The 24,039-nt window shown below is 38.1% G+C and overlaps 2 protein-coding genes across 6 annotated transcripts in view; one reads left to right on the top strand and one right to left on the bottom strand.

The window, feature by feature from the left end:
• FANCC (FA complementation group C) overlaps nt 1-4,614 on the top strand; it is a 187,981-nt gene extending 183,367 nt beyond the window's left edge. For all 5 annotated transcript variants that reach the window (XM_072414976.1, XM_072414977.1, XM_072414978.1 and 2 more), the window contains one exon: nt 3,770-4,614. In XM_072414976.1, the coding sequence (XP_072271077.1) occupies nt 3,770-3,901 (132 nt within the window). In that variant the 3' untranslated portion in view covers nt 3,902-4,614. The remainder of the gene's footprint in view (nt 1-3,769) is intronic.
• Nucleotides 1-24,039, bottom strand: part of AOPEP (aminopeptidase O (putative)) — a 404,684-nt gene that overhangs the window by 53,854 nt on the left and 326,791 nt on the right. The gene's annotated exons all lie outside the window — the stretch shown is intronic.

Genomic DNA, 24,039 nt, shown 5'->3' with positions numbered 1-24,039 from the left:
TATATTATATAAGGATTTCTTTGTATTGGACTCAATACAGCTTTTTTGTATTGAGTTCAATGCAAAGGAACTCAATACAAAATTTTGAATTTCCCGCCCTGCCTCCCTCCCGCGCCGACGCATGCAGCGACGTCACCGGGAAACCGCGGTGATCGTCACTGCACTCGCCGGATGAAGATAGAAGAGGACAGACGTGTCCGGAGGAGCGGAGGGAGAAGGTGAGTATTTTTTTTTGCGATCGACGCTGGATCATTACACGGAGGGAAAAGAAGCCGGCCGGCTTCTTCCTCCCGGAGAGGACACCGGACGCTGGAACACGACCGATGGACGATCGCAGCGGGACCAGATCGATAAACCCGAACTTTTCTCACTGTATTTTCATACAGTGAAAAAAGTTCGGGGTTATCGAAAATAGTAACTTTTTTTACCCCGTACCAAGGTCGGGTTTATCGGTCAGGTGGTTAATAGCATATATAATTTAGGCAACCACAAGCAGTTACCAAAACCATGACAATTTTCCCTGAGAATTTAAAAATAAAGGGGGAAGGGGGGAAGGCATTACCATTGGTACATTAAATTGGGTATTCAACAGCATACAAATAGATCCCTCCTATGCAAAAACAGTAGACCGCCTCCCTCAGGGGCGGTATATAGGCAGACTGTGTTCTAATTGGCAGCGCGCCACAGTAAAGTGGCTATTTCCACTGCAGAAGCAGCGCTACTAACCGTGTAAGCCCGCCATCCAAAGAAACTGCCGAACAGGGCCCCATCAACCATTGTCATAGAAACCAGTCAAAACATATAAATAGCGCCACTGTCGTGAACAGTGAACCTCAAAGTATTTAGTCCTTGAAAAGAACATATGGAATAGGACACCGTAGAGATAAAATATACATTGGCCCCTGAAGAACCATTTAAAAAGTAGCAGGGCGATTACCTTTACCAGTGGCACACAGCTAGCCCCTATCGCTGGTATGAGGGGGAGGCTGGAGGATAAAAACCAGAATAATCTGTCCTTGCAGGACATGGTTTCATCCTGCATTCATAAAGCCTAACCAAAATAAAAGATAGCGGCGGCCCGGGAGGGCCATCACAAATATAGGCATCTTAAACAAGAAAAAATAAAATAAGGCGTTAAAGTTAGTCTGTTAGGCCTCACATAAATCACTAGAAATCTCTAGCTTGTAGGGGCTAAACCTGGGTACAGGCGGCTTTGTGGATACTGAGTATGTGTTGAGAAATACAGTAAACCCCAAGCCAGTAAAAGCGGGGAGTATCAGAGGGATACCTTCCCAAAAGGGATCATGGGCCAGAGCCTGTTCCATAAACATACAGACAAATTTAGAACAAGTTACAACATAAAATCAGTCTCGTCAGCAGGGAGCATTATAATACTCAGCATCCAAAATGAATAAACTTAAAAAAACAAAAACATCTCAGACAAGTGGAGTTTCAGATAACACCTGTCATTTGTAAAAACCAATAGATCCACCAGAAAAGGGTCTGTTAGGTAAAAGATTTAATAAACATCCGGTTTGAACCAATCTAACATTTTGAGTAAGGTAAAGATCCAAACAGTGCAATATGATCCAGCCGTTCAATATACCTTCAGCAGCATAGAAAATAAAAATAAAACACATGGTCCTGGATACTTGCAAAATTAGCAGTTAGCATAGGGGTCAAACCTCATTAGACAGGGGCCCTTGTGCGTTTCGTTGATCCACTGAATAGTTGCGCATAGTCCTCCGGGAAGCATCTCTCCTGCTGTTCCGCTGCGGAGGGGCTGCTTCCTCTGTAAGGAGAGCCAGCCAGTTTGGTATAACCCCCAGCAGAGAAAACAAGGCTGGAAGTTACGCAGGGCAATGGAGTGCAAATGTCTCATTTACCTTTCGTGATCAGCACATGAAATGGATGACCCATCTATAAAATGCTCCAGCAGAACAAATCAACTCAAGTAATGGGCGTAGTATGCGGCGCATGTGCAGTGTTTGTGCTGAGACATCTGGTAACAATTGTATGCTTGCTCCATCAAAATCAACAGGGCCATCCTCAGTATTTCCTCCTTCACAGTATAATAGTGAACACGACATAAAACATCAATAGGGAGATTGGAGTGCCGGTCTCCCATACTGCGTACTCTGTACTTTACGTGCCACTGTGACAGCTATTTTTATTACGCTTCTTAATCACCCACTAAACTTGACCCTGTGGTCAAGTTCAATGGCCGTGTTAAGTGGGCGATCAAGAAGCGTATTAAAAATAGCTGCCACAGTGGCACGTAAATCAGCATTAGCTGTGGCATTTGGGATACCTCTTAGGCGTACATTATTACGGCGACTACGATTTTCTAAGTCGTCAGTACGGAGCAGCAGAGAGGTAAGTTGTGATTTGACTTCACCTATGGAGGTCCCCATAGCAGACATGGAAGACTGTACTGTGTTAGTGGCCTCTATGGCCACTAAGTCTCTATGGCAGTGACCCTGGATTTAACAACTGTCACCTTCTCCTGCACAGTATCCAGCTCCTTGCGAATAGAACTTTCAAATCTAGAAACCATGGCTTCTTAATCACTGCGTTTAGGTAGGGATGCAAACATCTCCTGAAGCATGGTGTGTGTAACATATGCCTGAGGGGCTGAGGTAGCTGGGCCAAGCTCACAGTGGTATTATCCCTGGGACTCCCTATGGAACAGAGCTGGACTCCCTGACAAACTAGGGGATGGTGGTCTGCAGCTTGATGGGCTCAATCCTGCTGTTCCTATGCTGGTATTAGGAGGAGAAGGCCGAGTGGACGCCATATTGGGCGCCACGTGCCCTGGAGCTGGTGAGCTCTGAGAAGGGAAATGGCGGGCAAGAGCGATATTCTTACCCGCCCACTTGGATCCCAGAGTCTTCCCCCCGTGTGGTTTCCCAGGGGAGAGCTGTAGTGTGGATGCTGCCAGACTGAAAGCACAGGAAATGTGGCGGGAGCTCTGAGAAAAAGCTTCCGCACGCCGCCATCGCGTAGCCATGCCCCCCTTTTTTCTTCTAATGAATTATTGAGGTTGATTTACTAAAGGGCTTGAGCATAATTCATTATGCCAATGAAAAATCCCTTACAAAGTGTAAATTCACCTATTTAAGTGACCAGTACGGCTTCCTGTTCATCAACCATATTGTATTGTGCTGTTTAGGGAGAACTGAGCAACTGAAAAAATAATCAAAAGTGGCTACTGTTCTAAGGTCTTGTTATTTAGATAACACAATTCAAAACCAAGGACTATGTTAGGTTAATGCATTTAAATTATTTTGTTGTACCCCTGTGGCCAGTTCTGTAGCCAGAAATCCAAATTTGCATCATGGATTCCCCACCAGTGTCAGTCATTTTAGATTTTGACAATACAAGATATACACTATAAAATTTAAAAGATGGATTTAGTTTTTCAAAGAAAGTTAAATATGGAAATAGGTAAGCTCTACTGTAGGTTCAAATTTCAGAGGGCACACAGTACAAAGCTCTGATGAAAATGCATTCTTAAGATGTATTTTCCTTTTTGCTATATTTATTTCCTTGTTTTGTTGCAGAATCTTTGATTTTTAACTATGGCAAGACCCAAAGCAAAGGTCAGAGTCTGATCAGATTCAGCTAGCCGACTTTTTGGTTGCAGAGATATGGAAACATGAAAGTTGTTTGTTTTGTGGTTTATTAGTATTTTTAAAAATGTATTGCATTTTTGTGGAATACTAAAAGGCGTTTGAGGATAATGTTACTTGTTTCCTCTCTCTCTTAGATGACTCAGACACAGGAAGCTGCCAGTGAAGTTTCTGATGTACTGGCTCGTACTTTATACAGACTTGATATTCCTGGAATGGAAAGTCAAAAGATAACCACAATAGCACAGTGGCTGCTTCAGGACTCCTAATAGGAATTAATGAAAACAGGGCCTAATGTGTCTTACAACAACAGTGTATACAGCCGCATGCTTTTCACTTGGCCAGTGCAAATTTGATGTATCTTGGCAAACTGTTTTGTCCATGTCACTTTTTCCTGTACGAAAATGGAGCTATTTTTTTACAGCAATGGCTCAAGGGAATTGCCTATTTAAAATACAGATGTCAGAAAGTTGTTTGTGACCAGTTTAAAATTAGTGAGTGATTTGGAAATTCCACCATAATTTGGTAATGAAATAGGCACACTGTAGATGAAAGTAAAATATAAAAAAAAATGCATTTCACCCTGTATGTTTAATTTTTATTATTCATATTTATTTGTTAGTCATTATATGTTACAAAACTCCAGATGTTTTTGATACTCTTTAATACCAAAAACACCTGTAAAAAGGTTCAAAAACCTAAGAGTACTGTATGAAAAGTCTGTAAGAATTCAGTCTTTTAAATTTGATAAAAGGCAAGGCTATACCACCATGGCATGCAAGAGATCTTGGAGATGGAGCTCATATATTGATACCATAATATAGAATTGAAAATATTTCCTTTCTTGGTGTATGGCATTACCAGTGTCTGAAATTAGCATTTAGTCAACTTTACTAACATTTGGCATTTAAGTCATTTTCTCTTTTAAGTACATTTGACATATAACTTTTTTACTTTCAAAACTAATAAAAGAGAAATATTATTTGCTTGTGGGTCAATTTTATTATGATTTTTTATGTATAGGTTTTTATTAACCACCTGGGCCTTACACTGATGTCTAGATTTCTTTACCAAAAGCGGTACACTGTTTTTCATTAAATTTTTTTTTTTAAATTGTAGACCTGTAACTTACGGAATTATGTCCGAACAGGGTTCTAGTAGATATCATGAATATAAAAAATGTTTGAAACACACAATCATGTAAAAAAAAAAAAAATTTCTTTTAATAAAATAAAGACACAAAAATCAGTTTAAACAAGAATACATAAATAAATGACAAATACTGAAAATGCGATAATTCGGTATACTGTATAGTAATATATTTTTCTAAAACACCTCCCTAGTGTGGTAAATTTTAAAACGGAGTCCAACATCACATACCTATAGACAAAACCACATAAATATATTTTGTATTATTTTGGATTGGATTGGATACAGGACTTTGTATTCAATCCAATACAAAATGAGCATTTGAATTTACCAGTTATATACTTTTGTATTTATTTTATATTATTTTGTATTGGATTGGATACAGGAGTTTGTATCCAATACAAAATATGAATTTGAATTTACCAATTACATACTTTGTATTTATTTTGAATTATTTTGTATTGGATCGGATACTGGAGTTTTTATTTAATCCAATAGAAAATGTGTTTGAATGAGTTTGAATTTGAATTTCCCGCACACGACACACGCGGACGTCATTGCCGAGGGACACATACACGCTACGGACGGAGAACAAGAAGCCAGCCGGCTTCTTCTCCACCGGCCGGCTTCTTCTCAGAGAAGGCACCCGACGCTGGAGAGGGAGATCGACGCTGGAACACGAACACGACGTTGGATGATCACAGCGGGACCAGGTAAGTGATGATTTTCATGCAGTGAGAAAAGTTCGGGTTTATCGATAATTGTAATTTTTTTAACCCGAACCAAGGTCGGGTTTAACGGTCGGGTGGTTAATTCTCTAATTTTTTCTCTTTCTCAAACACTGTATAGAGCCATCTTTTAAGGGATGATGGCTCCAATTCTGTAAAGTCTGTCACCGCCTTTATCATTGGGTACAGATATGCCGTTCTATAGGTAGCTTTACACATCTCATTTTACTGGCCCTTTTAAATTGGTGATTACTAGTAATATAAATTGGTATTGACTTTAAATTAATCTTACAGAATTTTTTTGGACTAAAACTTCTACTTCAACTTTAGTTGATGGTTTTGCTTCGCTGGTGTTTAAAAGTTCCTATTTTAGCACCTATTTATTTTAAATACCATGAATTCATAAAGATGTGCAAATATTACCATAATAATATTACTGTGGATTTGTACTACCTTGTTTCATTACAATATACAATATGTACATATACATTATTATTTTTAGGATACTCCTTGTAGATTTATATTTGCACACCTCAAGGACTTTGGCCTTGGGAGGGTCCATAGAGTTGGTTGGCTAGGCACTCAAGATTTGCAGAAAGTGGCCATCAGTGGCTGCTCCCAGATTTGTGTTAGGAATTTAAACAAGACTGCCTTATTTTTTGCCTTTTGTTTATTAACAGACATTTTATTATCTTACTTTGTTACTGGAATTTTTCTGTTTAAAGATGTTCTTTAAGCATCTTTTGCATGATAACCAACAGGCTACTCCACTGCATGTTTTTACCTATTGGGCAGGCCTGCATTTAGACATGTAAGACCCATGAAACGTATCTTTCAGAAGATGAAATATACACTGCATGCAGTGACAGCCAGGAAGATAGTAATTTTAGAAAGGGAGGTCAGGAATGGCAGCCACTGAACCCGTGCTACTTTTGGAGAAAAAAGGATAAGATTAATTACTTTTTTATCTGCTCTATGTATACATCTACCAAATATAGAAACTTCTGTGTATATGTTGCAGTGTTCACTGTTTTACATAGTTTTGTTATCCTCTCAGAAAGTTTATTTCCCCATGTTATCTTACATTAACAGGCCAACTTATTTAGCAAAAGTAGCAGTTAAAAGGTTGAGACAAACCATTTAAAACTGACAAATGCTTACATTGGTCAGCTTTTATTCATTTAAATTAAAGCTTTAAATAGTGTTTTCTGGAGGTAGACTTTGTTTTTAAATTACCTCATGTAAAGCCATATCTAAATCTATTACACCATCCAATGCCACCATCTCTACACATGCTGCTGTCCAATGGTGGCAACATTTCTTCTCTATAGTAGTGAGTGTAGCCACCCTAAGACAAAAAGTGTGTTACGGGTAAGATTATCAGGTTTTGGAGTAATGTTACAGTACATTCAGTTTTTGCTTGGGTTTAGGTACACTTGCGTTCCTACATAATTTTCTCCCTAGACAAATATGCTAAGTCACAAAGCATTGTGTAAAAATTCACTTTAGTTATCCATGTAAAGACAAAATAAATGAACATCTTCTAATGATATTTGGAATAGGGGAAACACTTAGATGGTTGGATGATTCAGGCTAAAAGATTTTGAAACTTCACCTAGTTTTTCAATCAGAATATTTAAATTGTTACCTAACTGTTGAAGCACCTGCCAGACTATAACAGAAGTGGAAATCTGAAATCATGTGAGGTTTAGCATTCCTATGGATTCTAAATGAGGATGCATGCTTTAAAACAGATTGTTCCATCAAGTGGAAACATAGGTGAGGAATGCTTGCTTCCGTCCAAAGAATTTAAAGGTAACATGCCTGCAACTCTTTAGTCTAAACAAATTATATACAAGGTTATTGCATTTTGTATTTTACATTTCAAGTATGCTAATCTTGTAATATACTTTAATAAAAATCATTACTAATAGTACATCACAGTAATAATCTGTGACAAAAAAAAAATAAAAAAAAGCAATGTTCCCTTTTGTAAAATTACTAATTTGGATTAAATTGAATGAAAGGTATTTCTAAATATTCGTTTTAATGGTCAGTTCAAAATATTATAGCCACAGGTATATGAGGATTTTGCAGTGTTTTCTAATATAATATCATTTTTCCTTTTGTACAACTTTTTATTTGCAGGTCTGAAAAAAAATTTATGAAGATGTTAAACGGTAAAGGTTCCAACACTGAACCCTGGGGTGGCTCTTTATCATTTATTTATTCCATTTATGGACGTTAAACTAATGGGTCTGTAGTTACCTGGTAATGACTTTGCCCCCTTTTTGAAGATAGGAACCACATTACGCCAATCCATCGCAAATAATGGCTTTGAAATAACTGAGCTCAGCTCTTTGAGGACACGTGGATGTAATCCATCAGGCCCTGGTGCTTTGTCAACCCTAATTTTTCCCAGCTGTTTATCAATCATATCAATTCTGAGCCATTGTGACTCATTTAAGGCTATTATGAATTCAGACTTGAGCTCTGCGATTTTCCTTCGTGTACACAGAGTTAAAAAAAAAGTGTTCAGTAAATCTGCCTTGTCTTTATCCCCATTTACCAATCCAGCGACATCCTTTAAGGGCCTACATGCTCAGATCTGATATTTTTGCTATTAATATATTTGAAAAATTTGGGGGAGTTTGCCGTCCTTTCCTTTGCAATCTGTCTTCCATTTTGAATTTTTGCACATTTTATCTCCTTTTTACATCTTTTGTTATATTCTTTATATTATGATCCTTCATTTTTATATTTTTGGAATGCCAAAATGCCTTTTCTTTTTCCTTGTGGCTTTTTTAACATCAGCTGTAAGCCACATAGGTTTTAAATTTAGCCTCTTAAACCTATTACCCATTCGAATATATTTTTCGGTTTGCTTTTGTAGAACAGACTTGAAACATTCCCATTTCTGTTCTGTGTTCTTTTAGAACAATATTGTCTCCCAGTCCAAGTCACAGAGAGATGCCCTTAATAATGGAAAATTTGCTCTCCTAAAATTAAATGTTTTTATCTTTCCTGTTTTTGCTATAAGCTCTGCATTGTCAGAAAGAACTAGGTCGAGCGGAGTATCATTTCTAGTTGTGGCGTCTATTATTATTATTACACAGTATTTATGGGGCTTCTATTATTATTACACAGTATTTATAAAGCGCCATCATATTACGCAGCACTGTACAAAGTCATGACACTAACTGTCCCTCAAAGGGGCTCACAATCTAATGTCCCTACCGTTGTCATATGTCACTAATGTAGTCTAAGGTCAATTTTTGGTGGGAAGCCAATTAACTTAACTGCATGTTTTTGGGATGTGGGAGGAAACTGGAGTACCAGGAGGAAACCCACGCAAACACAGGGAGAACCTGCAAACTTCATGCAGCTAGTGCCCTGGCGGGGATACGAACCTGGGACTTAGTGCTGTTCCTGTAGTGCCATTATTCCAGTCAATGTCAGGGTAGTTTAAACCTCCCATGATTAAAATACTTCCACTTTTTGCTGCTTTTTCCATCTGTTTTCTATCTTTTTTTTTTTGTTCCTTGTGGCTTTTTTTTAACATCAGCTGTAAGCCCCATTAGGTTTTAATTTTATCCTCCTAAACTTACCCACTGGAATATATTTTTCAGTTTGCTTTTGTGGAACAGACTTGAAACATTGCCATTTCTGTTCTGTGTTCTTTGAGGACAATATTGTCTCCCAGTTCAAGTCACAGAGAGCCACCCTTAATAATGGAAAATTTGCTCTCTTAAAATTAAATGTTTTTATCTTTCCTGTTTATGCTTCCTGTTTACAGCTTACATTAAATGAAATCATATTACGGTCACTGCTACCCAGATTCTCTTTTATTTGCACATTTGTTATAAGCTCTGCATTGTTAGAAAGAACTAGGTCCAGCAATATAAATAATAATTTAAAACAATAATGAAATAATAGACAACAATGTAATCTAAAAATAAAAATTAAAAATGTACTTTTATTTTTATTTCATGTTGTGTGGTGTTTTTGTACTGTAAAAACCATTTAAAAGCAGATTACATTGTAAATAAATTTCCCTCCCTGACACACCCCCATACATCACCAATCACATCACCCGGAAGATGACTCATCCTCCGAGTGATGTGAGGGGGGGATTTCCCTGCCCAGCTCACACAGACACAGACAGATACGCTGGAGGCTGCTGCTGATGGCATCTCCGGAGAGATGCACAGCACAATGCAGGATTTCTACATTGTTCTTCACATCTCACTGCAGATGCCAGCAGCAATAGCAAATCTTTTATTGCTGCAAGAGGAGCTGCGGACACTGGGTAAGTATTTCCTTTCAGTTGTAATCCGTTTGCATGTATCCAATGTATGACAATCGGATTGCAATATAACATTTGTTTACATTTAACCAGAGAGAAAAACTGGTGAGAAAAACTCGGGGTTAACCATAATTGCAAAAGTTTTTACCCCGAACATGCTCGGGCTTAACGGCCAGGTGGTTAATAATTACCTTTACTGATTAACTAGAATTATATAGTATATGGTATATTATCCTATATTATGTAACCCAATTGGTTACCTTCACAAGGTTTACAAAAATGGTCTTTCTATACTAGATTAAATATGTTTATCAACAACTCACGCACGCGCAGGACTGTGTTTTTAATCACCTCAGTATGATTATGTATGGTCAGTCGTCGGCATGGCTCCCCCTTTGGCTGGCTGCTGATGGCTTACCTTACTTTATTGAACAAATCAAAGTTAATGAAACAAATCAAATTTAATAAAACAAATTAAGATGTTTATCACTTCTTCTATACAGCAACATCCATCCAACAAGTATATATAGTTTTAAACTAACAACCACACCTTTGTTATCTTTTAAATTATCTTTCCGACCTTCATTATAGTGCCCTGTTTTTTGGCACTATCTGGAGGCAAGGATTTGAGAACCTGCATGAAAACAACAATATACTATCCTTCTATTTGATACAATACTATATTATGCGATCAAGTATTTTTTAACCCCCCAGCGATAATCCTGAGTGTGACTCGGGGTGGAAAAAACATGCAAAAAGCGGTAACCCTGAGATAACTTTGGGAGCCCCTCTTACCTCTGCCGATCGGAAGATCCCGCTGTGATGCCGGGGCACCTGTCTATCGGGGGGCATGACCGGGCAGGAAATTTAAAAGCAGATTAGCGAGTAATCTGCTTTTAAATGCCGCCTGGGTCCCCGCCATGCTGCAGTTAGATGCGATGCACCATGCAGGTTTTCTGCATGGTGCATCACATCTAACTGCAGATGCGACCACCTATAGTAAATTCCAGGGGTGATATCAGCAGGAAGTTGCCACTGGCATCACCCCCGGATTTTACTATAGCTGCTCACATCACCCGGACATCAGCCTCCGGGTGATGAGAACAGCTTCGTTGGTTTCAGTGGAGTGAGCAGGGCGGGACATCCCCACCGCATCACCCTGCAAGATGTGACATCTTCCGGGTGATGTGATGGTTTGTGGGGGCGGGAAATTTAAAAGCAGATTACTATGTAATCTCCTTTAATTTTTTTTTTTACAGTAAAATACACAGCAAAACACATAATAAAAGTATAAAAACACATTTTAGTGCACCAGGCATCATTGCCCAGTGCCCTGATTTACATTTTCCCTGACCTTGATCTGACCTTTTTGATGGCTTATAAATCCCCTCCTGAATGTATCATTTCATCGCTTTGTCTTTGACCTTGATTGTTCCTGACCGATTGCTGGAGACCACATGGCATCCAAACGGCATCTCGCCGACGCAAGCGCTGTTTTGGAGGAATTTGAAAGCAGCGATAGCGATTTGGAGTCCCTTGTGGAATCGAGCAATAGTGATTCACCAGGAAATTTGTCATCAGACAGCGAAAGTGAACTGAGCGACGATTCTGAGCCTGAGGTCAGTGCTGTGCACACATGGTGTCCTGTTGACCTTGATGCAGACCAGGCAGCACCGCCAAGACTTCCATTCACCGGCACACCTGGGATGAAAATTGAAGCTGAATGCAACGACCCCCTGGCATACCTTAAGTTGTTTTTGACCGATGAAGTTATCGAAAAAATTGTTGCAGAGACAGGTAAGCCGTTCTGTGTTTGCCAACGTTTTAAAATTTTTTGCTAATTTTTTTATGCAAATGTGTGCTGCTCTATGCTAACTTTTTAATTTTTTTCTATGCCAGCATGTGTGCTGCTCTGTGTTTGCTAACTTTTTGAAATGTTTTGCAAATTTTTTTTATGCCAACATGTGTGCTGCTCTCTGCTAACTTTTGAAATTTTTTTTTATGCCAACATGTATGCTGCTCTGTGTTTGCTAACTTTTTGAAATTTTTTGCTAATTTTTTTTTCCAGCATGTGTGCTGCTCTGTGTTTACTAACTTTTTATTTTTTTTATGCCAACATGTATGCTGCTCTGTGTTTGCTAACTTTTTGAAATTTTTTGCTAATTTTTTTTTTTGTTTTATTGTAAAAACATATATGCTGCTCTGTGTTTGCTAACATATTACTTGCAACCTTCACAATAAAAAAGAACATATCCTAAAATACATTTTTTATTTTGTTTTATGCAGGTCCGCTGGACAACAACAAGCTCCTCTACACCTGAGGTTTGCAAGAAGCAGAAAGTGGGAACCTGTAACCAAGGATGACATTTGGCTGTTTTTGGGCTTGGTGATCCTGCAGGGAGTTGTGGGCAAACCCCTGCAAAAGTGGTACTGGTCTAAGAATAAAATGTTTGCCACTCCATTCTTTGGCACAGTCATGCCAGAATACTGATTTTTCCTCATCATGTACCTGCACTTCGCAAACAACGAAGAATTATATGAGACTACCCATCCTGCACCAAAACTGAAGAAATTTTGGGAAGTGTCTCAGGTGATTCTACAAAATTTCCAGCAAACCTATGTGCCAGAAAGAGATGTTACCATTGATGAAAGTCTAATGGCTTACAAGGGGAGGCTCAGCTGGGTGCAGTACATTGCGTCAAAGAGGGCACAATTTGGCATGAAAACGTATAAGCTATGCGAATCCTCATCTGGCTACATCTGGAATACAGTACTGTACACTGGAAAAGGGACACAGTTCAACCCCAGATACAGCCATTATGGATCGGCAAAATCTTCAGTGCTATCCCTCATTGAGCCATTGCTAGGTCAGGGCTATTGTGTCACTAGTGTTGATGTTCAAATTCGGGTTGTCCCTATATTGGACCCGAATATGGCTGTTCAAATTAGGGTAGACCTGACCCGAAAAACACAGGATTCGACAGCAAAAATTTGTGAGGGAAAAAAAAAAATTTTTTTTTCTTAAATTATTTATTTCGTATGTGTTTTTTATTTTAAACTTTTAAATTTTAACTTAAACTTCTTTTTTTTATTTTTTACAGGTTATCCGACAATGACATTATCAATCATAATGTCATTGTGGGGTTCCTGGACTGTGGGAACATTGCGGTCACAGCTAATTGAAAGCAGGTGCCTTCAATTAACTGTAACCACAGGCAATACGAGGGCAATAGAGGTTGAGTGGAGATATTATCTCCATTCATACCTCTACTGCTCTGTGATTGGCTGAGAAATAGGAAACCCTGATGACAGCTCAAGCATCATCAGGGTTTCCCTTTCCTCAGCCAATCAAGGAGCAGAGCAATCAGCGGAGCTTTACTGGTCGTCACTTTGTTGAATACATCCCACCAACCCAGAAAAAGGCAGCACCTACAAGGATGTGCGTGGTTTGCTGTTCAAAGACCGATGACAGAGGAAGGAAGAAACGCAAAGAAACCAGGTGCTACTGTCCTGACTATGATGTTGGGCTTTCTGCAGCACCCTGCTTCAAAATCTACCACATCCGGGATGTCTACTAAAAATTAAAATATTTGTTTTTCTAAAATCTGCATTTAATTTATATTATTATTAATCAATAATATTGCACCCTTGTTTGGGAAATTTCAGTGGAAAATTTGTTGTGGTCTAATTTCAGTGAGAAATTTGTTGTGGTCTAATATTTCATTATTTTTTATAATAATGATTTATATTTATGTATTATAATATAACTTATGATTATATTATAATAAAAAAATATAATTATTATACCTGGGAGTTAGGCCCAGCAAGTAAGAATCTAAACCACTTTCAAATAACCAACTACAATGTGAAGGTATGCCATTTATGAATAATGGATTACAATTTAATGGTGCTATTTCATTGTGGCAATCAATTATATATGCAATACAATTATATATATATATATGTATATAAATATATCTATAAATACGAAGACACCTTATATACCCTACTGCTTGGTTTTGTTACTTTTGTTCAGCAGCGGATGTTGTCTCCAGTAACATTGGATGCAATCTTCCTTGACAATTGACGGTCCCAAAATACAACCATCATTCAACCCTTCAGTAAGTAAAAATCAAGGCTTATTCGTAGATCAGAGTTTTCATAGTTTGTCCCTTTCCCTTATGTATAACACATAATAATCCCATCCATTTCCTGGGACTTCACATATGCATTTGGTTGACACTACCTATACTACCTTTCAATATAGGCTATTCAACCTTCAATCAAATACCAATATCACAATCTAAGTGATTTCAGCCAGCTTACAAGTAAGGTTTGATATCAGTTATTCAGACAAATATCTAATATATATCTCTTTAATGGTGAATCTAATATACTTTATCCTGTTTAGAGTCCTTAACACTAACCCTCCACTCTATAACGGTTCACAGTCAGATTAAAATTCCTATTTTTGTTTTTTTCGACATATATGATTTGTTTTTTGACCTGATACAGTTAGGTCCATAATTATTTGGACAGAGACAATTTTTTTCTAATTTTTGTTCTGCACATTTAATTTTAAATGAAACAACTCAGATGGAGTTGAACTGCAGACTTTAAACTTTAATTCCGTGGGTTGAGCAAAGAGATTGCATATAAATGTGAGCTACTAAATCCCTTCTTTTTACACAATCATTTCATTTCATGGGCTCAAAAGAAATTGGACAATCGACTCAAAGGCTATTTCATGGGCTGGTGTGGGCAATTAATTTGTTATGTCATTATCAATTAATCAGATAAAAGGCCTGGAGTTGATTTGAGGGGGAGGGGTGCTTGTAGATTTTGCTGTGAACAGACAACATGCGCTCCAAGGAGCTCTCCATGCAGGTAAAACAAGCCATCCTTAAGCTGCAAAAACGGAAAAAACCCATCCGAGAAATTGCTACAATTAGGAGTGGCAAAATCTACAGTTTGGTACATCATGAGAAAGAAACAAAGCACTGGTGAACTCAGCAACGCCAAAAGACTTGGACGTCCACGGAAGACAACAGTGGTGAATGATTGCAGAATCATTTCTATGGTGAAGAGAAACCCCTTCACAACAGCCAACCAAGTGAACAACACTCTCCAGGAAGTAGTATCAAAGTCTACCATAAAGAGAAGACTGCATGAAAGTAAATATTGAGGGTGAACTGCAAGGTGCAAGTCACTCATAAGCCTCAAGAATAGAATGGCTAGATTGGACTTTGCTCAAAAACATCTAAAAAAAGCCAACACAATTTTGGAAAAACATTCTTTGGACAGATGAAACCAAGATCAACCTTTACTAAAATGATGGTAAGAAAAAAGTATAGAGAAGGCGTGGAACAGCTCATGATCCAAAGCATACCACATCATCTGTAAAACATGTTGAAGGCAGTATGATGGCTTGGGCGTGCATGGCTGCCAGTGGCACTGGGACACTAGTGTTTATCGATGATGTGACATGGGACAGAAGCAGCCGAATGAATTCTGAGCTGTTCAGAGACATATTGTCTACTCAATTCCAGCTAAATGCAGTCAAATTGATTGGGAAGTGTTTCATAATACAGATGGACAATGAGCCAAAACACACGGCCAAAGCAAACCAGGAGTTTATAGTATTAGCAATGAACATTTTTTTTCAGGTATTTAATTTGTCCAATTACTTTTGAGCCCCTGAAATGAAGTGATTGTGTTAAAAAAAAGGCTTTAGTTCCTCACATTTTTATGCAATCTTTTTGTTCAACCATCCTAATCAGTTTAACTGCATCTGAGTTGTTTGTTTTTAAAGTTCATTGTGGTAATGTACAGAACCAATATTAGAAAAAAGTTGTCCAAATACGTGTGGACCTAACTGTATATGTATGTTATTCTAGTGTTGAATTCTCAAATCCCCTGTGGAAGCCCCCAATGAGTGAAATCCATCGTGTACAGAGTAACTTCAAATTTCTTGTTCATATTTGCCTAACCACACTGTAAATTGCATTCACACTGTAAATTTATGTTCTATCCTAGAAAAGCTCTATCTGGAAAAATCTTTATATATGTATAGCTTAGACCATGAATAAACACTTGAGTGTATCAACAAATTTAGTGCCGATAAAAGCCTGTCTTTCACTTTCCTTTCTCTTTTCCTTAGAGAAAAAGCTAATTACAAACCCTATAGTCAAGTAATACATAGTTTTAGTTTTACAGTCAAATTCCCAGCTGCAAGGAGCAATGCTATGCAAACTTTGCTCCAGTTATGAGAAATATTCCCCTACAAGAAAAAACAGTAGCTAATAAAGACGATGACATGCTTTTCTAAATCTGAACAATTGTATCTTGTACAGACTAATCCAGAGGTCGGCAAACTCTGACCTTTAGGCCAGATACTGCCTAGACAGTAGTTCGTTCCGGCCTAACGCCCCCTGGCCGATCTGGCCTAATGCTGGCCGGCAACCCTCAGCTCCGGATCAGCCAAGAGGCGTTAGGAATTACTGGAGCTGGAGCTCCAGAGCCGCCGGAGCTCCGGTGCCGCCCCCTTGCAGTTGCTCCCCTATTTACCATTGAAAGGGAAAGCTCCCTGAAGGTAAATCTCTCTCCTCCGCAATGCATATGGAGGAGAGGGATTTTACTTCAGGGGGCGTTCCCTGGTGGTGGGCCTAGTGTTCCATGAGGGCAGGTCCGGCCTAGTGTGCTCCCACCCACCCATAAATGACCAAAAAACTTTGCCGACCCCTTGATTATTCCTTTAAAATATATTTATTATAATATATTTAGATTTAATTAGATTTAGGATAAGCTTTTATGGGGGTGAGTGGGTAATATCTTTATACATGCTGCAAATTTTTCATGTCCAATAATTCCTCTAGAATAATTCTGCTGGTAAAACAGCTTACAACAGTTTACCAAGAATAGAAACATTTAGTAAACGTATAAATATATGTTTTTTATTTTTATTTAATAAGTGCATGGTTAGAATAAGCATGGTTAATGCATTGCATAGACAAAACATAAAGGCTTATTCTCATTAGAGTTATCATTGCAGTGACTATCATTCATTTAGGACATTTAATATGAATTTCACATTATCACATACTTGCTAGTACAAAGGTTAAGCAGTGTAGTTTTACAGTTCAAATGTTTCATGATCAACCCAACAGCAACTGGAGCACACCACTAAAAGAGTGCCCTCTTGTCCTTTGTAATGCTCTGACAGTGAATAATTTGGAAGAGAGTTCTCTATATTGACCATTTATATATTTATACAGTGTGATCATATCCCCCCTTAAATGTCTCTTTTCAAGGGGATGTAAGTCCAGCTAGCACAATCAGTGCTATTTGACTTGTCGAACAGACATCTGCTCAGTTCTATAGTTCTCTGAAAGAGTTCTGCATTTTCTAGGGTATATGTATATGACCCTGATGTATATGACCCTGGCCTCAAAGCTACTGTCCATTTTCACATCACATTTAGGCCAAATCAGCCCTCAGATATTGATCTACCTTTTTGAACATTGACAATGAAACCATAAATAATTTTTCGTTAAAAATGTGTTAGTTGTTTTTGTATATCTTTATTATTTTATTCAGTGTAGAATAAAAAATGTATTGCTTCTCCAATATGAGATTTTATAATAGTACTAGCTGATTACCCGGAGTTGCCCGGGTATTTATTTATTGCAATCTTATAATATACAGGAAATTTGTATATTAAAAGATATCTCTATCTCTGAAAAAATCAAATAAAGCTATAGTGATAAATCAAAGAAATGTTTTTTTACAGGTTTTAAAAAATAAGTACTATATATATTTAAATTTCAATTAAATTAAATTAACCTAAATTAATGGCATATGTTCCAATGCTGTTTTAAATGTTTAATAAGAACATTGTGTTCATGAAACATCCTTTATAACTTTAGGACAATCTGAAATTTTGTTCCTGAGATGTAAGTGCACCTCTGGTCACTTTCTAATAGTTTGTTTTAAAAAAAAATATAGTTGTAGAAATTTTGGTGGTTGATCTGGCAGGGGAAGACATGATCACGCTTTATGGTAAATATGCCCCTGACCGTGAGTGTGGATGGAAATCTATGCTGTTAAACTGATGTGGGGCCGAATTATGTCATTTGGAAACATGAGTTGTATTTTCTGATGTTAATAGGAAAATGATGTGTAATTCCAAAGTTCTTGTGGTGGTGTTTCCAGTTGGCAGAGTTTGACTTTCCCTTTTTTGCAGCAAATACCAGGAGGTTCAGATTCAAACTTCTTGGCTTGACAGTAACTACAAACCATTTGCATTTTTCCGATGGCAACACTTGCATGCTGTGAGTAGTCTTTATGTGGATCATAGTGGAATCCTTCGAATGCTAAGCTAAAATGTTGTGCAGTTCGTGATCGTCTGGTTCTTTCTCTCATTTCGTGTACTCTGGTCTCACGCTGTTGTACTGTCTCGGAAGCTCTAGATGTAGTTGCTCTATCCCTGTAATCCTGTAGTCGGGCCTCATGCTGTTGTACTTCCTCTAAAGCTCTAGATGTAGTATCTCTCTCTTATCCTGTAGTCGGGCCTCATGCTGTTGTACTGTCCCTGAAGCTCTCAATGTAGTAGCTCTATCTCTTTTATCCTGTAGTCGAGTCTCACGCTGTTGTACTGTCTCTGAAGTTCTAGATGTAGTAGCTCTATCTCTGTTATCCTGTAGTTGGGCCTCATGCCCATGTCTCTGAAGCTCTAGATGTAGTAGGTCTCTCACGCAGCATGGCAAGTCTTTTATTCCTGCCTCTGGATTTTCTTGTCTATGGTGTTATTTCATTTTTTTTGCCTTTCATTGCACTCGGCCAATTGCCATAGCTATATGTCGGAGCTAGATTTGGTGATCGCTATGAAACGCATGGACACATTTCAACCAAACTTGCTAGACATATGACTCAGACTCAAGGCTGGAGAGGATACACTTTCATCAGTAAAGCTGGGTGATCCAGCAAACATGGCAAGGATCTGGTCCAAGATTCAAAACATTTGCTAGCATATGACTTTGAAGAAATATATTCTAGGTATACTGGATCACCCAACTTCACTGAAGAATGTGTATCCTCTCCAGCCTTGGAGAGCTTTAATAAATCAAGCCCATAAACAGGGAGGACAGGGCAGAGAGAGAGAGAAGAGGGGAGAGAGAAGAGTGATAACTTCAATACAAATGTCACCCTGCACAGATCTCTGCACTGTATGTGCTTCCTGCTACAGTAGAGCTGGTTGGCCAGCAGCAGCAGGTTCTATTTGTACATGTTAATGTAATGATGGAACCTGTTTAGCATTGTCAGTAAGGGACATTGCTAGGATTGTGAAAAATCTAGTAATCAGCCCACCATGACAATTTGTGCTTGTTCCCAGATTGTGCTAATAGGGGGAGAGTCTCTGGTCAGAAAGTAGATTTTGGTTTTATTTCAGAGTGTGTAATGCACAGAATGCATTAGGGGTATTAGAGTGCAAGGGTCAGAAATATGTAACTTGCAGAGTGCAAGGGTCAGGTTTATGTAATATGCATCTGGTGTATTTAACATATATACAGCCTAGTGAACACAGAACCTACTATTAATTTCCCCATCAACCCCTTTTTGTTGGGATATAGCAGTGTCCACATGCTCTGTACACAGACAAGAAATCTGTAGCACAAGAAAATACATCTGAATTAATGTTAATTAATGTTATGGGCATTTGTACTTCATATTGTGGCCACAAACGGGTTGTGTGTACTTATCCTATTTTCTTTCCTAAAGTAGTTCCTGTTTTAGGATCAGTAACTTGTTGGTTATACTTTGGTTGAAAATGTGTTGTGCTGCATAGAGTACTGCTTTTGTTTAGGTTGCTTTGCTAGTTTTCAGGGTGCTCTGACTGTGCTAAGGAAATTTAATAATAAGACCTACGAAGGTTCAATCACAGAGTGAAATTAACTATTCAGTATAGAAGGCCCGTGTCAATGGGCAGCAAAGACAAAAGTGGTGCCTCTTCCTTGCATTGATATCAATTTAACTTTTTTGCTTTTCAATTATAAAAAAAAAATTACAGTTATCTCATATGAAAGTTTTCATAAATTGCCACAATATTGCACTTATTAGTAAGTTAAGAGAATGTTCGGTTTAAACCAACTAAAAGCTACACCATCAATGTATATATTTCTACAAGATCATGATATTCTTACAACTGTACAATTTTTTTAGCATGTTTTTCTTTAGAAAGCTGGTAATAAAAAATAAAAGTATATTATCAGTGACTCATGTTTGCACTTGGAGGTGACCCTACATCATTGTTTGCACTGAGCAGCCAGAGTAAACCAGAAAAATCTATTACAATATAATTAGTAGTAGTCGCATACATGTTTAATGTTAAAGAGTGCTTCCCTTTATATAATTTACAATGGGTTCAAATGACATTAGTACCAGTAAGATTCAATCATCATGATCTGCAAGGTATGGATGCTGTACAAACATGTTAATCTACAGTTTATTTGAAAAGCCAAAATCTCCCCCCTGCATTTATTACAGACATTTAAAAGCTGCCAGCTGGGAAGCGGGAATACATCTGAACCACTCTGAAGGAGTTAGTGTGGGTGATTTATTTTTTGGAATGGATGATTATCGCACTGGTGATATGTTTAACAAAAATGGCACAATTCTTGTTAGCCATGCTATTTATTATGTACAAGATTCTGCTTACAGATTCACTGAAATGTTTATGAAATGTGTAGGAATGTCCTCTTATTTCATATTTAAGAAATAATTAAGAAAAATTATCTGGTCATTGATCCTTTATGTCTGTGTACACCTAAAATGTCATTAGGAATCTATTGTGGATAATTTTACTTCTCCAACACTTTGAACTCCTGGGGTATGTCTACATTCAGGGCTTGCTAAACAGACGATGGTGGCATGTTTAAACTGGATTCAACTGTACTTGAGATGCTTCCAAGTTTCATTTGAACTTCTAGGCAGCTCCTAATGACCCAGTGGGCATGTATTTTAGGACCTAGAAAACCTGGTCTTCAATCATTGTGGAGGTTTAATTATAGATGTATTTATTGGTAGGGAGGGTGGGTACTTTTAAAAAGACAAAATAAGTGTACCAAATATATAATTATACCTATCGTTTAAGTATTCCTAAATAGAGGAAATTGATGCCTAGAAGCCCAGAGCCAATTTCAGCAAACTTAGAAACAGGTCGAGTGTATGGAGGAATATTCAAATCCCTCCATATACCAATGCACACGCAGTCCATAACTTTGTATAAACTAGAATTCAAACAATCTATGCCCTGGCCACCTACACATCAGATGATTCTCGTACAATTCTCAAAGCTGATATCAGACAAGAATCTGGCGTGTATACAGCACTTGTCATCCGTACTACTGTTCTGCCAGATCCACGGAGGAGGAACGATCGTAATGCAAGTGAAGGGGAGAGAGCGTAATGGGGTGCCGCTCCGTCATTCTCCCCCCTCCCCTCCCCATAGAGCAGAACTACGCTGTATGTACAGCACTCATTCATGCATTGTGATGTTGTTTTTCATTGGAAAAGATAGTAAAAGAATTATTGCACGTGTGTAGATAGCCTTACACAAGAAAGTGAAAAGAAGTGTAAAGAAGTAATTGTATGAATATTTGGAAGTCTTCATTACAATTAACCTGTTGCTTTGAGCTGCAAGGGCAACATAGAGACTCACTGTAAGCCTCCATGGGGTATTCTTCTGTAAAGGCTATTATTATTATATACCTGGCTACCATGCCAGTGCTTTGGCAAGAAAAAACAAAAAACAAAAAAAATAATCTTTTACTTGATACCCATATGCAGTGTTTGTATTGTATTTCTTTATTAGCTGGGCTATAAACTAGTGTTCTTGGAATATGGAAATGACAGGAAAGGGGTCTTCAGAATCTGCTTGGAAACAAAGGACACACTGAAATCTGACGTTACAAGTAGAATGGGGATATTGTTACAAGGAAATGTATCTTATTTCAACATTATGTGCCCTCATTTTTATTACATAATGTGTACTCATTGATGGCAGATGCTTTGAATTGCCTCTGTATTTGCAATCTAAGCATTTATGTGGCGTATTTAATTGATGGTGTACAATGAAGCTTTTAATGTAAGGAAAACTAAAGAGAGCAAATAAGGTACTCCACTGACATTGTTCTTAGACAATTTGCACGTAGGTGTGTTTTGTTTATACAGGTGTATAGGAAATCAAATCTGATTACATGACCCCACCCTTCACTTATCAGGGTTTATATTAAAAGGCTTGCTTTTCATTGGAGACATACCTGAAAAATGTAATTTACTTGGGTCCTTACCTAAGTTTAATTCATTATACAGTATATGAACTATACATACTGTAAATGGTAAATCAGAAAATGCCAAAAGCAAGAAGTGTGACCCTATACTTTATCAGCAAGACATTGCTAGCTTGCCAGTGGTAAGGGGAAGAAATCCTGCATGGTGCATCGCATCTAACTGCAGATGCGTGCAGCAGGGTGGCGGGGACCCAAACGGTATTTAAAAGCAGATTACTCGGTAATCTACTTTTAAATTTCCAGCCCGGCCACGCCCCCCTATGAAGAAGCACCCCAACATCACAGCAGGATCGTCCGATCGCCACGGGAGCGCGGGGCCAAGGTAAGGGGGACCCCCAAAGTTACCCTGAGTGTGACTCTGGGTTACCGCTTTTTGCATAGTTTTCCCACCCCGAGTCACATTCGGGATTACCGCTAGGGGGGTAAAGTACCCAGTCAACAAAGAAGTTTAAAAATAAAAATAATAATTTTGCTAACATGAGACATCAAACATTTAATGCTTAACCTAATTTCTAAGCGTTCACTTTGCAAAGTAAATATTCACTTGGTAAACAGCCACTGCTCTATTAGTTCTTAGTTGCACCGTGTTCCTTAGTCACTTATTCTGAAATTATGAAGCCAAGCAAAGGATTATATGATATTTTTATTCATTTGTTGATTATAGTTCTTTCAGCTGCTTTAATTGATTCAAACTTGCAGTGAACCGGTGGGTCAGCATGTGTGGCCTAGAGAAAAAGGGCAGATTTTTCCACATGCACTGCCATCTGCTATTATTCTATCTCAGTAGTTTCAAATCCTCAAACATCACATCTACTGAGGGCATAGGCTTGAAATACAACAGAAACAGCAAGCAGGATACCCTTTGTATACACTGTGCAGATCCACCAGGGCCCTCTAAGATATAGGGGCCCATTTATACTGGATGTGTGTTGGATGGTTGCTTGAATCCTCTTCCACCTTAATTGGAAGAGGATTCAAGTACTTTTACAATGTCCCTTGTATGCTCCTAAAGTTACTGCCTATCTGACCAACACTGAGAAATGCAGTGCTCTTCTCACATTTGTATTTAGAACTGTAAGACTAAGAATGGTTCACTGTCCCAGTTGCATATTATAAACCATGCTCTCAAGGTTTATAATATGCAACTGGGGTCAGACAGTGAACGGTTCTTAGTCTTCCAGTTCTAAATAAAAATGAGAGAAGAGTACTGCATTTCTCAGTGTTGGTCAGCTGAGGATATAAAACAATTTACTCTTCTTTAATTTATTTACAGTAAACAATAGTTAAGACTTGGGCAGTAGTAGATTGAGAGGATCAAATAAGGTTTTAGCATTGGGCACGTAAGCCCCTTTTGTCCAGCGCTACAGAAGGCAATTGCTTTGGAAATTATTGGAATTATAGGAATTTATAATAAAGGGGGGAGGGGGTCTGTTGTTTTTTTTTTAATACTCTGTCATCTGGGCACAATAAAGAAAGTGATATTTTGTTTAAAGTACACTTTAAAAAGAGCTTTTCATACATGACAACCTGCTATATAAATACTTTTACTAGAATTTACTAATACACATCAATGCAAAGGATTTATTGCGCTATATAGAAATTATACTTATAACGTAGTAGCTACCACTGAATAACCTCCCAAATATATTATTTACAGATTATTGTTTCCACTTTACTTGTCGCAAATCCTATATAATAACAAGAATAAAACCAAAATAATTATGAAGTCCTCTAAAACCTTCATTACCATACCATTTCAAAAAGAGAAAACAAATAGCATACAGCCATGGGCATAGCTGACAGTCCAACCTACCCTACAAGACTAGGTCAAACATACCTACCGTATTTTTCGCCGTATAAGACGCTCCGGAATATAA

This window comes from Pyxicephalus adspersus, chromosome 6 (genome assembly GCF_032062135.1).
Source record: "Pyxicephalus adspersus chromosome 6, UCB_Pads_2.0, whole genome shotgun sequence".
Classification (NCBI taxonomy): domain Eukaryota; kingdom Metazoa; phylum Chordata; class Amphibia; order Anura; family Pyxicephalidae; genus Pyxicephalus; species Pyxicephalus adspersus.
Note: the sequence above shows the minus strand (reverse complement) of the source record. Positions and strands in the feature narration are given on the sequence as shown.